This window comes from Athene cunicularia (assembly GCF_003259725.1).
Source record: "Athene cunicularia isolate RWA chromosome 1 unlocalized genomic scaffold, athCun1 chr1_part1, whole genome shotgun sequence".
NCBI classification, from domain to species: Eukaryota; Metazoa; Chordata; class Aves; order Strigiformes; family Strigidae; genus Athene; species Athene cunicularia.
This window is the reverse complement of record NW_020799091.1, coordinates 112287426-112304949: the sequence shown is the minus strand read 5'-3', so window position 1 is coordinate 112304949 and position 17524 is coordinate 112287426. Positions and strand designations below refer to the sequence as shown.

At 37.5% G+C, this 17524-nt stretch overlaps 1 protein-coding gene across 8 annotated transcripts in view; it reads right to left on the bottom strand.

The window, feature by feature from the left end:
• Positions 1-17524, bottom strand: part of POU2F1 (POU class 2 homeobox 1) — a 91980-nt gene that overhangs the window by 51122 nt on the left and 23334 nt on the right. For 4 of the 8 annotated variants that reach the window (XM_026842940.1, XM_026842948.1, XM_026842980.1 and 1 more), the window contains exons 1-2: positions 9018-9144; positions 4416-4481 (exon numbers count right to left, since the gene is read on the bottom strand). In XM_026842940.1, coding sequence (XP_026698741.1) covers positions 4416-4481; positions 9018-9045 — 94 coding nt within the window. In that variant the 5' untranslated portion in view covers positions 9046-9144. Of the gene's footprint in view, positions 1-4415; positions 4482-9017; positions 9146-17524 lie in introns of those variants that run through there. The other 4 variants (XR_003397812.1, XM_026842974.1, XM_026842966.1 and 1 more) reach the window with 2 other exon arrangements.

Here is a 17524-nt window from a genome sequence, read left to right as displayed (position 1 = left end):
ATTTTTGTAACTGTTGTTTTCCAGTGACATTTGTAAATCACTTTTATGCTGTGTAAGCACTACTAGTCTGTCTTTTGAACCTTGGTGGATGTATGTTTGAGTAATTTCTGTTTTAAACTGTAGTAAGCTGATACAGCTTGAAAATTGTAAGAGAAATTACTGTAGACATGGAATTTACATTTGGCAGAGCTACAGTTCTCAGGAAAAAACAATATGCTTGCCACTGGTAAAGACGACTTTACATCAGTAGTTCTCTGACCTAGCACCTAAGTTTTATGGAAGTAAACAAATTAGGGTTTTGTATTTCTAACTCTGACTATTTAGGGAACGCGGTAAAGTCTCCTGAAAACATTGGTCACAACAAAATGCCTGAAACAGATTTTAACTGTAAAATTTTTGCAATAACTGTCCTTTTAAACATCTGAAAAAGCCGTATTTCAGAGGAACTAAAAACAACAACAAGTTTTTATGAGTACAAGAGTTGTTGGATGACTGTTTTCACAAGAGTGTTAACTGATCAAACTGGTCATCAGTATTGCAGAATTATATCAACCTTTTCCAGCCTTCAGTTGTGGTGGACTGTCTACTTAGTATCTACTGGAAAAAAGAGAGAAGTATAAAAAAAAAGAGATAAGTCTTACAGTGAATGGATAGCCCTTTTGGTTTCCTTTTATGGGTTACAGCATAAAATTTTTTCAAAACGGCTCAACTTTTTTTTTTTTTAAATGCATATTATTTTTAAAAATCTGTATGAATGCAGTACTATGAAAGCCAAGGTTATAATGTCTAGCAAAACTGTAGTATTATGACATGCATTGACATAGCAGCAAAAAAATGTTTGTAAGTGTAGTATTTGGAAGGATTCTGAGGATTCTTGTTTGCATTGCTTCGTTTCCAAAGATTGATTTTCCAGTTTCCATAGGAAGGAAGTCTATAGGAGAGTAAGAGCGGGACCATGAAATATTTAACTGCTAAAATTCTGGGCAAATATCAATGCTAAACTTCTTATTAGTAATGTGGACAAGGAATAAACAATTTCTGAGTATTGGGGATGTCTCTCTGTGTGCATGCATTGAGAGAGACATCCCCAATACTCAGAAATTGTTTATTCCTTGTCCACATTACTAATAAGAAGTTTAGCATTGATATTTGCCCAGAATTTTAGCAGTTAAATATTTCATGGTCCCGCTCTTACTCTCCTATAGACTTCCTTCCTATGGAAACTGGAAAATCAATCTTTGGAAACGAAGCAATGCAAACAAGAATCCTCAGAATCCTTCCAAATACTACACTTACAAACATTTTTTTGCTGCTATGTCAATGCATGTCATAATACTACAGTTTTGCTAGACATTATAACCTTGGCTTTCATAGTACTGCATTCATACAGATTTTTAAAAATAATATGCATTTAAAAAAAAAAAAAAGTTGAGCCGTTTTGAAAAAATTTTATGCTGTAACCCATAAAAGGAAACCAAAAGGGCTATCCATTCACTGTAAGACTTATCTCTTTTTTTTTATACTTCTCTCTTTTTTCCAGTAGATACTAAGTAGACAGTCCACCACAACTGAAGGCTGGAAAAGGTTGATATAATTCTGCAATACTGATGACCAGTTTGATCAGTTAACACTCTTGTGAAAACAGTCATCCAACAACTCTTGTACTCATAAAAACTTGTTGTTGTTTTTAGTTCCTCTGAAATACGGCTTTTTCAGATGTTTAAAAGGACAGTTATTGCAAAAATTTTACAGTTAAAATCTGTTTCAGGCATTTTGTTGTGACCAATGTTTTCAGGAGACTTTACCGCGTTCCCTAAATAGTCAGAGTTAGAAATACAAAACCCTAATTTGTTTACTTCCATAAAACTTAGGTGCTAGGTCAGAGAACTACTGATGTAAAGTCGTCTTTACCAGTGGCAAGCATATTGTTTTTTCCTGAGAACTGTAGCTCTGCCAAATGTAAATTCCATGTCTACAGTAATTTCTCTTACAATTTTCAAGCTGTATCAGCTTACTACAGTTTAAAACAGAAATTACTCAAACATACATCCACCAAGGTTCAAAAGACAGACTAGTAGTGCTTACACAGCATAAAAGTGATTTACAAATGTCACTGGAAAACAACAGTTACAAAAATAAGAACTGGGTGTTTATAGAAGTCACCTTCTTGCATTTTGCTTCAGAGCCTATGCTTCCCAGACAATCAATGGCACTTCCAGGTCCTTTGCATCAAAGCTGAAAGTTGACTCGTCTTCACTAAGTATGCACAGAGCCCAGAACCATAATCTAAGTACCGTGCTCAGAAGCCTAAAATTACATTCCATGAGTATTCCTGTCAGGGTTCAACATCTGCCAGTTGACTAATACAGCTGATGCTTGAGCCAGCCAAGAATGTCACAAATGCCATCAATCACTACCTCCAATGGTTTATAAGCACTATATTTAAAAACAAAACAATGACTGCAGAAAAAAGGGTCCCCAAAAATGCTAGAATATTTTCGCTTGCATCATTTAAAAAGTCAGAAAACGAAAGTGAAAGGAATGACTAAGAACACTTAAATTACAGAAGCAACATTTTCAAAAGGTCCAAACACCCGTGAGAATCAATCTGTTGTTACTAACCTTAGTATTAGAGTATAAAAAAATATAGATGTTGTACCCCTTTCTGTGATGAAAGCACCTACGTACAGCTTTACAATCCATCGATTTCTTTCTACCATGACCACTACCTTCACACTAATAAAGTATTTGCCTAGGAACAGACACCATAGAACCATAGAATACAAGGTTGGAAGGAACCTCAAGGATCATCTGGTTCAACACTTCTTGGCAAAAGCACGGTCTAGACAAGATGGCCCAGCACCCTGTCCAGCTGAATCTTAGAAGTGTCCAATGTTGGGGAAGCCACAATACTCCTGTGATAATGGACTACCTTTAAATAAACCCAAATCCTCCTCTTTAATGGCCCAGTTTAGGTGAAACTGCTAGTTAAAGCTGCACTTAAGGAAGTGCATTGGCAATGTGCTCGTTGGAGAAAGTATACACAGGGAAACTGTGGTCATACAGAGTCTGAAGTCTGAATTTTCTCAGAAGTTTACACACACCTTGCAGCTACAAGGATTCCATAGGGATATTTAAAACTGTTGTTCTCTTGATGCTGTTTATGATTATGAAATATTTACAGCCCATATGTTTTCTCAAATAATGTTTTATGTCATCCTAAAACAGTATTAAATACATAATAAATCATTTTTGTACATAAAAAGAATTGATACCTCTCCTGTTACAAATACAAGGGAAATTATAAAACCTGGGATGTCAGTAACAAAACACATTAATAAGTGAGCAGAATTCCTTCTGACTGTCCCCCTGCATTGGCAGACATCATCCAACCTCTCAGATCAGTATCAGGAACATTCAGTCACTTTTAGCCATATTAAACCCTTGCACAAAGAATGAGAACGCAGCAGCATAAAATGAAATAAATTGTTTATTCCATCAGAACTCCAGAGTTTAAAGTAAAACTCATAATACTGAACAAGAGGAGGAAAAATAATTTTCCTTATAAAAGGTACCTAGATTTCTCTCAAAGCAGCAAGAACAAGTTCCTTCTCATTAAAATATTCTCTTCCCAAATGCTATTCTGAGCTCAGACAAGATTCTGAGTTAGGTTAAACTATTTACTTTCCATTCAGAACTGTCATTTCTCTTGCTTCCAAAATGAACATTAAATTACCTCCAGAAAGGAATTAAAGCATGAGATAGCATGATTGAGTTATAGTGGCTTAACAAGGGCTGCATCTGAAGGATGCAACATAAGGTACATTGGCCCTGAGACAAGGGCTATTCCTCCCCACACAAATTTCAAGGTTCTGTTCTAACACACGAAGAAATTACAGAAAAGCCAGCTAACATTTTTTTTTTAAATTATGAGAAATTATGTTTTCTCCCTTTGCCTTGTTCTTGAGAACTAGTGTGAGAGCTTGAATGAAATCTAAAAAGGAAACGAGATCAGCCAGTGGCCCACATCTGCCAGGGAAAATTTCAACTCAAAAATAAATGATGAAGTTAAAGGTGCTGAGGGTATGTTCTGCCAGGAAAAAATGAGACTACTTATGAAGAGCTAGTGCCACCAGACCTTCTGCAATATCAGAAGCATTACAGATAGAGGAAGTGGGGAAGGGGAATCTTACATACAAAGTGTGGGTAGTGCTTTGATACTGTAGGTGTGAATAATGCCCTACATACAGTAGGGTTAATGACAAGATAAAAGTGTTTCCAAGACTCTAAAAAGAGTAGGTGTATTCTGTTTTGGTTTGTTTTTTTAATTCCTGCAAACTGGTAAAGAAATTTTACTTTTAATATCCATTCAATTCCACCAGAAAACACCTGTGCACCAATTCATCATTTCTTACCTGTGTTCCCATCCCCACTCTCCATTGATGGTTTACTGGTTTCTGACGGATTGTTCATTCTTGAGTCTGCATTAAAACAGAAATAAAGATAAACTAATACAGAAAGAAAAAAGTCAAATCTATTCATATCTGCTTGTCCAATGGAAATATAGATCATCAGGAATTTGGTCTGTACTTTACCCTAAGTCAGATTATAACACAAAAAGAATGATCAGAAGCAGAACATAATACTGAATCTTCCAGATAAATATTGTTTCAAAATTTTGTATGTCATTATTCCCATATGTGAAAACATGGTGTTAAGGGAATAAAAGACAGCATGCTGGAGGGCAGAGATAGGTAGGAACTTAATTTTCAGTACAATGAAAAGTCATAAAAGCAAAAAGAGGAGGTGGAGGGGGAACAATGACTACAACAAGATTTAAAAACATTAAGTCTGACCATCATGGCCTACATTATTGTGTTGGGGTTTTTTTCCCCTCCCATAACAGAAAGAAAATTCAGACATTATAATTAAATAGATTCCATTTTTCTAATACTGCATTTTTATTTAACAGAAATGTCAGCTATGAAGCTATTTTGTATTTCCTATATATTCCTGCAAAACCATACAAATATAAAATAATTCCTCTTCCTTCTCCCTCTGGATATATCTACTGAAAAGTCTGCTCTTGGTTTCAAAGCTTGTCAGCTGAATATAGTGCAATGCAGAGGGCCTCTCCAGATGGCAGACAGAGAATATAGTTTCTTTATATAGGAATCTATACAGATGTTCTGTGTACAGCATCAGCTCTCCAGCTTATTACCTCCTCATTCTTTGCTACCGACCTTAGTGTGCCACATTATCACAAACCAAAATTACAAAAAGAATCTCAAGACAGACCAGTTCATAAAATGAAGTGTAAGCAAATCCTTAAGCACATTCTTCCATTCCCATAACAAGTTAAACTCAAGTTCAATGAGCTCAAAATGAACCCTTTACACCAGGATATTCTCTTGTTAGGTCCTTTAAAGGTTACCTCTGTCATGTACTTTCATCAAAGCGGTGATTTCCAAAATACCAACTGGCTGAAGAAGAATACAGTAACAGCATTAACTGCTGAATCTCTCCCCCAGATATTTTCAAGAATGCCCAGACATTTCACTGTTTGGCAGCCTATGAGAGCTGGAAATGAGAAGCTGGACCACTGCTGTGTACTATCAGAGACCAGTGCCACCCTGAGGCTCCCAAAACCAGGGGCAACAGATGCAGAGTAATTCAAGCACAAGCCAAGAGGAACACAGCACGTGCACAGGGCTCCAACAAAAACAGGAGTCTGGATGAAGCCTGGCTGGGACTGCAGGGTGGAAAGAGGAGGGAACTAGTTAGAAATGCAGTGCATGTGAGAGAAAAGATAAAAGACATCAAGCTTGGAAAAACTCCCAACAAGCAGTTAGGAAACACAATTTAAGATCCCTCAATACTTTTGAAACAAATGTAATTTTCTATGTAAACAACTGCTGCAGTTGAACCCAGTAGGGCCTAGAAAATGCAGGACTGTAACAAACAGGAATTTACCCCTAGAAAGTTAATGCAACCTCTACAGAGCCTCAACTCTTCTCAGAAAGTTCCTATGCCCATGCTTGAATCTTTCAAATGTCAGCCGCATGTAAAAGAGATCCAAACTATCAGTGTTACTCTTAGTATAAAGGCACATGTGTTAAACTGCTTTCTGAAATGGGGAGAGTAAGGAGAAACTTTCCAGCTGAGCACTGCTGACCCACACATTAGCAAAAGATTGCAAAGTTTTGCCCCATTTTTCACAACCTCTGCTTAGCAGATTCAAGCTACAAGTTCATAGTCTTGAAAGGTAGAGCTCTGCTAAGATTGCAGATACAGAACCTATTGCTTCCCAGCTCCTTATTTTGTCATTTTCCACATTTGGATAATATGACCCACACTCCAGAAAGAGAACATGGGTTCCACTATCTGCACAAAAACGTTTGTTGTACATGTGCCCCTCCCTGTTGATAGATCTGTGTGTAAAACAAATACAAAGTCTGTTTCTATCTAGAAGTTGCATGTACCTTAAATTGTGTTTATTGTTGTGGCAACAATGCATTCATTTAAAGTGATTATAGGCAACATTCATTTGATTAACAGCACTAGTTCATTTCTTGACACACATCTAGCTACTGAAATTAGTTTAGGTTCAGAGAACACTGAATGGGAGACTTCACTTTGGACACAAAGATGAAGAGTCCTCATCCAACAGGAAAACAAGCAAAGAGGGCTTAGAGGGCCAAGACACTTGGTTGTGGAAACTAGGTTAATTCATGGGGCTATTGGATGTAGGGTGTGTTTAAGCCCAGAGCACAAGGATAGCCTGAACTCCTGATAGGTTGAGAAGATCACTTAATAACATGGGATCCATGGGATCCATTCACCGAACCCCTTCAGAAAGCTCCTGCAAGAAAAACAAGACCACCTCCTGCACTAGCTTGTTGCAGAAACTGAAGTATTAGAGCCACTGTGCAGGCTACTAATGGTAGAATAAAGAAAACCTGGAGGGCGGGGTGGGGGGAACAACTGTCCTGCGTACAGAACTCCAAGCAACATAGTGACTGTTTCCTCTGTATGAGAGGGCTCAATACAACAAATGATCCTGCGTGACCAGCAAGTTTGCTTAGGACAAAGTTATAACTGTACAGACCTCTTTTCATAAGGCAATTAAGACAGGTTTTTCTGTCAGGCTATGACAAAAAAATGAATCCTTTTAAAAAAGGTGTTTAGTTTTGCTAGTACTAGACATGCCCATAAAGTTTATTCAACTACTAAAAGCAAGTCTAAATGAAGAATATTTTATCGTAAAGATTCATCCGTAACAAAGACCTCAAACATCGCTATTGCAAAAAAAGTAGCAAGTTGGACGAAGAAATATCTTTCTGGTACTGCTCAGGTTCAGAAGGAGGATAGCACCCATTATTTCACCAGCTGACTATTTCTTGTTCAATCTGTGGGCCTTCTGCATGTAAAGCACCAAGAACAATGCCGCTATTTCCATTGCAAATGCTATGACATACATCTGAAGCACAAAACTGCTACCAGCAAAACAGACACATACCCGCAGGATACTAAACCTACGGATTCGTTATACGTCAAATGAAAAGATTATTTGGTTTATACATGATTATGCAATCTCTGCTTTAAAGTTAAAAGAATAAATGAAGTGGGCTAAAAAAACCCAAACCATAATGCCCTCACCTTTTCTTTTTCCTTTAGATCTTACTTGGGTTTTAAATAAAGGCCCTGGGCTACAACTTCTGCCAACACTATCTAAAAACAAACTCCACAGAAGGAAGGATCGAAAGCAGCAGGTGCATGATTGAAATCAACTCTCAGGAGTGAATAACATTCAGTACTGCTACTCTGCTAGCAGGGCTGAGGGTGTCGCAAGGCAGTGCTGTGCCAGACTTTCACACACCCTTAGTAACATTTCAAAAGGTATTCAGAAGAAAGAAGCAGCGGACACTGGACCAACCTGGAATATTAGGGACTGTACACAGCTAGTAAAACACAGAAAATCTTAACGTGGAATATATCATTAACTATTTCCTTTCACCCATTAAAGTGAAACTGCCCAATACTCCATCAGCACCAGCAAAAATGATTCATTGATGAGTATGGAAAAAACAATGTTCAATGTGAGCAAAAATATGCCAAGAATTCTTTTAGACATTCATTTTCAAAAAAACACTTCCGATAGAGAAAAAAAAAAAAAATCATGTCTGCTTTAAAATTTACCATCCAAAAATATATTCTCTTTGACATAAGTTCTTACATGAACTTATATAATGGAATTGAAGAAATAATAAAAGAAAAATCTCTACATTGAGCTTTGCAGAAAGAGCTTTAAAAATAAATAAAACCTATTGTAAAACTGGGATGATCCGTTATCATAAATAACTTTAAAAGACATGAAGAAGAAATTATGGGATGTCTGTTCTGTAGTCCTGATGGCATCTCAGCACAGGAAATACATTATCCCAGTAACCTTAGGCACGGCTTGCAATGGTATCAATGGCAACCACTGTGCACTCCACCTTATTTTCTATTACGCATGAAGAACCTTGCTATTACATTAAAAATACACAGACATAATATAGATTCTGTTGGGGAATGGCTCGATACAGCTGCAAAATTCTTCAAGACCGGGACATGCTCTCATTCATTTTAATGCTTTAAAATTCATAACATACGGATATGCAAGTCAAGTCCAGTGTTTATCAGAAGCCAAATGCTTCTCAGATTGAAATCCTAAAAGCAAAAGGTCTGTACTAATATCATCCAAGCCTAGCAGCAAATCTGTCCAGCGCAGAGGAAACAAATTCTCCTGGAGCAAGGGAAAGAAGAAGAAAAAAACCAAACCATGTATTTCCCTGGTACAGATCTATTTATCTACCTACCAGGCAGCTACTTGCTGCCGATTCACTGGTGAGCTTCAGCCTTACAAATACCTTCTCTAGCCTCTGCATACGTGATTAAGCCTCTATGCATAGTCAACCTCACAGCCTCTATTTCCATATTAAACGTTCATAAGAAAGAGCTGAGCTGGTACCCACCTAGAACGTAGTCACTGCAGTCCAGCATTGCTGTGGTATCCTCTACAGGTTCAGATAGTCCAAGGAAAGGGAGAATGGCAATTTCTATCAAATCTACACTACTGCTCTCGACTGAACACGAAAGGGAGTGGGGAGGTGGGGGAAGAAATACAACTTCAGTTACACCATAGCAATCTTCAACTGAACAGGGAAACTTCAGTTGCTCTGTGGAGTTTTAGTCTCTCCTACTAGCTGTGTCTGACATTGTCAAGGCGACTGAAGCGTGAAAAGTTCCCCTTTTTGTAATAAAATAGAAACAAAGATTGCAGCTGGCAGTTTCCATAATGAAGCTTAATCAGTATGCGCCTGATTAGGGCCTTATGCAAATCTCCTCTCGTTAGCACAGCAGCCAGCACTTTGAAGTCCATGAACAATTCATTTGCAGAGTACACTGAAAGCGCTCCCTGCATAATTTAAATCATGGTATAAATATTTATCAGCTCATTTGCATATTAATTGGCAGTGCATGAAGGGAAAAATTATCTCCCGAGTGCCAGCATAATAATTAGGGAACAAAATGAATTTTCTTCCAATAGCTTGGCTTCTCAGCCCTAACTCAAGCACAGTACCACAGGGGAGCAGAGAGGGGAAGAGACAAAGTTCTGTTCAAATGCCACTGAAATGACACGTACAAATTAGAAACAACTCTACAGACTTAAGCACCTTTAATCTTATTCCTGCTGGCAACAATAACTTCAGTAATAAAGGGGATTTGGAAAAAGCTTTCTACACAATCCAAATAATCCCACGAAAACAATTAGCAAGGTAGAAGCTAAACACAAAGCTGTCAAACTGGTGCTTGCACATCTGCATGGCGTTTTCCACATCTGAACACAAACTGTCACAAGAAGGTCCTGGGCAGGAAAGAGAGTACCACCAGGGCAAGGAAGCAGCGTGATTCCCTTTAAATGGCTAAAGAGCTTGGTGATTCATTATCGGGTAATCCCTTTGCCATGGCCAACTTAACAGCAGTGAATATGTCAAGTATTGTGTAACATTTGACACCCACTAATCTATCCCTAGTGAAATCAAAATAGATTTAGTCTTTTGTTTTCCAATGACTTCCAAGAAAAAAACAAAAATCTATTACTAATCCCTTCCACAAACATACACAATATAGCTAAACAAAGCTTACTGTGGAGCTATGATTTTTGAAAGGGGCACTTTACACCCAGGTTGCATCTTTGAACCACTCAATGATAACCAGAACACACTTGCTACGGTGACCACAAAGCATGCTGAAAGTCAGAGAAGTGGGAGAAGGCTTTTGTCTGTTTATTGATCAATCTTCTTTTCCAAAAGTGGTCCACAGAACTAAGTGCACTGACAAACTACGAGGCTAGATTAAATAATTTCATACAGTTTGTTTACCATTCAAATACCAGTGTCCTAAACAGAACATTTAAATAAAAATTCGAGTGTAATGTGGGCATCACAACATTTATTATTCCATATTCTGATCAGGAAAAGATAATGTGATGATGCAGGAGATGACTATCAGGTTGAGCCACCCACTTCCAAATATTAATGCAAATATAAAGAGCAAGTCAAGTTTTTTTTCTTTTCTTTTTTTTTTTCTTTATAAAAAGCTAGCTGTACTTTTCTTCTCATTTCTGAAGTGAATTCAAGCACCGCCTCTCTAAACAAGAGGGAGCAAGAGAAAAGGGACTTCTCAATCATCCAGTACTGACTGGAATTTATTTCCATGCTTGACCTCTTCTTCTGTTCAGGTTCATATCTCTACTTAACACAAGATGTTCCCTGCTATATATTTAACATGAGTGATCTACACTTGAAAAAGATTGCAAGAAGGGAAGATGCGAAGGTGCTCCCAACTGCAGGGAAACAACTGTGTGTACTGAATAGGTTTACCTAATATCTTGTTTTCAACTTGGTTTTCTACTCATTCACGTGTCCCATTGAGAACTGAGGCACATCTCTCTGGTTTGCAGACCTTCAGTAAATTTCACTCTTCCATACATGCTTTTGGAGTGCACTGGGAGATAATCTGTTTGCTTCATTGGAAGAGTTGAGACTTAAATGGTATAACAAGCCAAGCACTTCACAAAGCAAGTGCCAGTTTAAGTAGTGCCTGAGCTGAGGCAGCCAGCAGCATAGTAAGAGGACAGCAGCGTTATGTTTGGGATCCTTTTCAAACGAGACTGTGTCGAGCTGGTTGAACACAGGTGCAGCATCAAAAGCATGCGGCCGCAGGAAGTGACCGTTAAAAGCAGGCACGTGTGTAATGATGGATGACTTGTATCAAACAACAGAACAAGCAAACAGCAAATAAAGGCCAGGGAAGGATGTGCCTCAAGCAGTGTTAGCAAGCATGCTGGTGGTACCACAATTCTACTCATCGTCCATACTGTCAACATTGCACTGACAGCTAGCAAGAACAAGGCAGAAATTATCTTCCCATTCCCAACTGTGCCAACTAAGCTGCCTTACAAACACCAACCCCCACACAAATGTTCATTTGAACTGTAACTTCCACTGTTAATTGAAATAAAACCTTATACATTGAATTTTCAAAATAACAATTAATAAAAAAGTTCTTCCAGTGACCACTTTGTTCTTTGGCAATTCTATTATCTTCCTTTTTATGCAAGTTCTTAATTTTTGTCTAAAAAAACCCCAACTATTGTTTCACTTACGTCACAATACTGCAACTATTTATCCAGTAGCCTTCCAAAGGACACCTGGAGACACAAGTAGGAAAAGATTTGGGAAGGAATAGTGCATTACCACCCTGCTTCAAAACCAGTGGCAGAATATGCTAGTTTAACTTTCTGTTTGGGTTCTGCCATATCATTGGCTGTTCTCTTTCTGGATATTTACATTAAAAGTTATTTAACATCCTGAATCAGTCACACTTCTGGTACTCACATTTAAGCAAAATACCACTCGGTTTTGCACACAGTTTCACTTATCCTCCAAAGGCACCTCTAAGAAGAGAAAGTGGTACGCCTTGTGATAATCAGTGCAAAATTCTCCACATCCCGCACAACTACAGACGTCTCAAAAACTGTTTCTCTCCACCCAATTCTGCTATTCTTACACTGATGATTTTTCCCACATAGTTCTCCTCATATTTTTCTTTAAAACCACAGGAACTAAGTCACTAACATGGAGCCAGGTATGCCAAAGGCAGATGTCCTTCAAACACTTCAAAGTCTACGGATAAGGCTTCAGGAGACTTTCTAACCCATTCTCTTCACTCTTTATGTATGTCCCATACCTTCCCATTTCAAATGAAAGCATTTGTTTTGCTGTTTGTCCCACCAGTACATCACTTTATTTAACCAGTTCTAATTATTATACTTGATACTTTAATACCTTACTTTTTGGAAAGCGAACCTCATTTTCCCCTGCAGATTATGTAGTTCTTGGTTAGACCTCCTTTTGCATCGTCTCTTTTATTTCTGTTTCTAGCTTTTTTCTGTTTATTATGACCAACTGACTGACTGTAAACTCTACGAAATTATTCCCCAATGTAATCTATTGTAAATAAGTGGTATAGGTAATTAAAGTTGTCAGAAGGTCAGTTGATTTTTTTTTTTTTAATAAAACAACACAAATGAGGCTGAATTAAATGGATAAAGGGCAAAGTAATTATCAACATTATTCTATCCAACACCTTTACTGGGGGAAAGAATATTAATTTGTATATAGATATGTTTCCACGTATTAGTAAAATGTCATTTACTACATGCCCTCAATGACAGCTAGGAAATTTCTGCCACTAGCCAGCTATGTGACAAGTATGACCTTTGTAAACTGTGCAGGCATGCTTTCTGAATCAACATGGCAAGATTACCCAATAAGCCAACAATTCATTATTTCCCTTTTGAACAGTTCATTTGGAATGATACAAGGAAAAGAAATAAGGTATTAATTGTAACTTATCAGCATATGTATCAGTGTCTATTATATTTTATTTTGAAGAACCACTGAAGAAGACTGGTCACACCAAAGCTTTGAAAATAGTGCATGACTAAGCAAAACATCCATGAACTCCGGCAACACTCAGAGTAAAGCTGCTTTCTATATGCCACACCAGCCATGACCATATATACAGCTAGCCCTAAACTTACATTACATGGAGCTACTACATTTTAACTCAAGACTTTTCCAAGTCTCCATTCTACAAGCTAAACAAATCCTAATAAAAATTTCAAACAGAACGCCAATGTGCTATGAAAAAATTTATAAAAACCCCATGTACTTCAACAGAATAAACTGTTATTAAAGTTGGCACAATCCTCTTAGAGTAATTACGGACAGACAGGCAGCAGCCTGTTCATAGTTAGGCCTACAAACTAAGCTCTAATTTTAGCCACCACCTTTGACTTTGGCTAACAAAATTGATTTTATCTGAAAATTGCTAAAAGCCAAAGAGTAGTTGTCTGGAAAAGTCAAATAAAATTGGCCTACTTTAGAATAACTGGTCATTACGCAATTGCTATGAATTGGAATTTTAGTCTACATCTAATTTCACTTCTCTCTCACAAACTCAAATCATAACCATCCTTTCAAACTTTCCATTGCACAAAATGTCTTTCAAAATTATTTTGTGTACCTTTTCTGAAGAAAATTAAGTATGCAGACAGCTAAGCAGGAATGCTAACTCTTCAGTGCAGGACAGCAGATACGCATAAGCACCTGACACATTACATAAAGGGGCTTGTTTGTGGGTTTGTTTTTTTAAGACTCACTTATTTTTGTCCACAGAAGGTAGCAACTAACATGGTTTAAGTCATTTTTTTATAGTAAGAAAACTGTGGTCATGACAAACTCACAGTACAGTACCACCATAGGAGAAGGGGAAAAAAAATGGAGGGAGTGGCAAGAGGTGGGGGAGAACAGAAAAGATAAATACTCTTATTCAAAAGTTACAACATGATAGCTTTCACAAGCAAACTGAGCCTTATTTGAAACTCATGGCTAATTCTACCATTCTGGCACATTATCTGAACAGTTTTGCCCTCTCCATACTGCCTATAAGCCATAAAACATAGGAAAGGATCCATACAGAAAAGACCCACACAGATTTACAGAAAAGTTTTTCTTTCATTCTGTTGAGTGTTTTCTTTTCAAAAGCAAGGGATATAAATTCAGTGCAGTCACTGTTGTATAGGCATGTTGTTCAAACTGAATCCATGAAACCATCATAACATTTACTTAGAAATCATGGAATATTTTGAAGAGTAGCAAATATTAGGTCTTTATATCTTCTGATTTAGGGACTCATGTTTCACTTATGTTTTCATTATTATCTCATAATGGCTTGAGACTTTTTTTAGTATTATTTATTTACATGCATCAAACATTACATCATAAGCACTGACTCCAGGAACTCAATTCAAAAAAACAACCCTAAGTGTCACACATTTGAAAACAAACTGTGTTATTTAATTAGCATGTTCCACCTGCCATAGAGCTGTTGCACAGTAGCACTTTTTAGTATTTGCAGGAGGGCACTTACCTCCTTTCAATTTAATGAGAAGTTAGCATAGAAAATGAGCAAATCATGCTTTGATTCCACCACACTTGAGGTATGGTTCTATATAATTACATATTTGTTGCTGTAGTAAACTTGCACATGAAAAATAGTATCCAAAGTTGAGCAGGATTTTTTTAAAAGTACATACAAAAGAATTTAAAATGTAAATATTTTAGCAGAGACACCTGCTTAAGTTTTTATCCACATATGTGAGTCTCATCTTCCTTTAAAATTACTGGTTTGTCAAATATGAAATACATCACACTGACAAGTACTGAACACCCGGAACAGCCATATATTGTTTTATTAGTAAACACTGCATTTAATTCTTTTATAATATTTGTATGCCTCTTTTTTTTCTCATTATTCTGATAAATTTTGAAGTTTTACTGATTCTATTCTTCAGCCCTCCCCTGTGTTTTGTTCATGTAATTTCACATCAGTCTTTCTGTACTGTGTGTCCTGCAATTTTTTTTTTTAAAACCAATCTAAAGGGCACAGGTCTGTGCAACAGTAGTACTGAAACAAAACAAATAAGAAAACCCAACAAAAAACACCACCACCTTGAAAGCTTGCAAGTTTTTATGGAAGGCTGCAGCTTAGGGCAAATGGAGAACCTGGACCACCACCAGGTGCCAGCCACCATGAGGAGTGGATGACCCCAAACTTCCCCTGGCAAGGAACGCCAGCCCATGCTCATGTATGCCCTGGACCTAAAGTGGTCATGTCTTACTAGGAACACCTTTTACACACAGACAGCAGCTACTGAAATTGTGCACACCATCTGAATAGAAAAGGTAAACACAGTTTATAATACCAAACACCAAGCAATGAAGATGGCATTAATATTGCTAGCTTCAAATTGTTACTGCAATACACATTAAAAATACCAAGTGCTTGAGTAAAATAAATTCTCTAATATGTAAATCACAACACAGCTGATCTGACAACATATGAAGGCTATCTGTGCCAAGCTCAAATGCTGAATGGCAGTATTTGTTTTAGCGTTTGTAAGACCTATACATTCTGGAAACGTCACTGTATGTGCATTCCAAAAGCATTATATTTGCCTCTGCGTGTCCACCCACATAACAGGGACAGGCCTTCAGAACTTAAAAACATTATTTTTAAACTCACCTGTAAATCAAAACATGCCTTCTGCAAACACAGTTTTTCTGCTCTCCACTTTGATAAAGTAGTAATTGCTAACCTAGCCTGATGAATAGGGGCTCTACAAAGAACAGACTAATTCAGTATATGACTTAACCATACAATTCAGTTCAATTCAAATCCCAGAGTCTCCACGCCACTTGTCATTAAATACTTTACAGGTCACTCTCAAAATACATAAATCAGAGTCACAAGTTTAAGTGTACTATGATTTCTGCTGAAGTCAACTGGATACATCAAGGTTAACAGTAGAGGCAGTATCTAGCTCTAGTTAATATTAGATTGTCAAACAAATTAATAGAAAAAAGCACATGCAAAACCTCTACAGTTCATGGTATGAATCGAAGTTGCACTGCTGTTACCACCGTCCTTTGCAGAAACTGCTTTTGCTCTCTCTTCCTTAATAACTATCTCAAATCTGAAGGAGGATATTGCTTTAATGCCCTCAGCACACTGATCCAGACACTATTAACACCTGTAGGAACCACAAGACATGTCATGAGAATGCTTCTTTCTGAAGCTTAAATTATTTGATCTCAAAGAGGAAAAGGCCAAATTCCAGACAAGCTGCTTTGTATGTTACAAATTGAACAAAAAATTGCCAGATGCAACATCCGAAGAAAGAAATGGAGTTATTCACACTGCAGACACTCATTCCATCCATCAGCACACCTATCCAAGTATCTATCATTTTGGATGGTCAGGGCTAATATAACTGCATTTGTCATCAGTCAGGAAAAAATAAAAAAAATAAAAAAATCCTGAGCACCTGGGTCTTTAACTTATAATTTAGGAACAGTAGAAAGTGAAAACCATAGCATAACTAGACATATGAAGTATTACCTACATGAGCTTTTCCAGGAAATGTTCACAAGCAGAGTTTTGCCCGTTTTAGCAGCTGTGCTGTGCTAAAGCAGAAGAGGCATTGATTAGCTTTTCCAGGAAATAACCACAAGAACAGGTTTACTACCAGCAATGCTTAAGTGCATGCAGTATGAGTACCACCTGCAGCTGTGTTTGCAGAGGATTTGCAGGGAAGACATGCAGTTTATTTGCAGGCCCATGGACACAAGACCACTGAAGACAGGAATGTCTTGTTTATTTCTCCAACAGGAGCAGAGGTAAACTTTTCAGCACTGCCTCACTTTCTGTAACTTATTTTGATTGAAATTGTTAAGCTGACAGATACAGAATCCTCTCAAAAGAAATTCATGATCTAGTCACAAATTACAGCGTAAAAGCAGTTAACTGAAAAAATCAGGTCAAAAAGCCTGACAAAATATTTTTTAAAAAGTGATACCCAGAGTAATTCTTAGTTGCTGATTCCTCAATAAAACACAAGTTTCATATATGCATATCTCACCATTTTCACAGAAAAACCAAAAGTTAAAAATAGGATACTTAATTAGGACCCTAAATAGATGCCTGTCAGTACTACAGCCGTTGGCCATGAAGGCCGAGTCAGCAAAAAGCCATCAGGAACACCAGTAGCAGCAGCCCCGCTCATCCCCCACTGCTATACCGCCTCCTCTCTGTGCTGCCACATACACAACTACACGAGAGAACTGATCTGTTAAAACTACTCCAACTGCAGGGAGAAAACACTAACGCCAAATCTGTTTCTTAATCCAAGGGCAGAAATGTTTAGCCTGTTGAAGTACAAAGGCAGCAGGAACAAACAACTGGGCAAGACTGTTTCAGCAGCAGTATTGCCTTTACACTTTTATTGTCTATAGCTTAAATCCAGTAGTATGTTACATATTCATGTTATGAACTACATCACACAACTTAT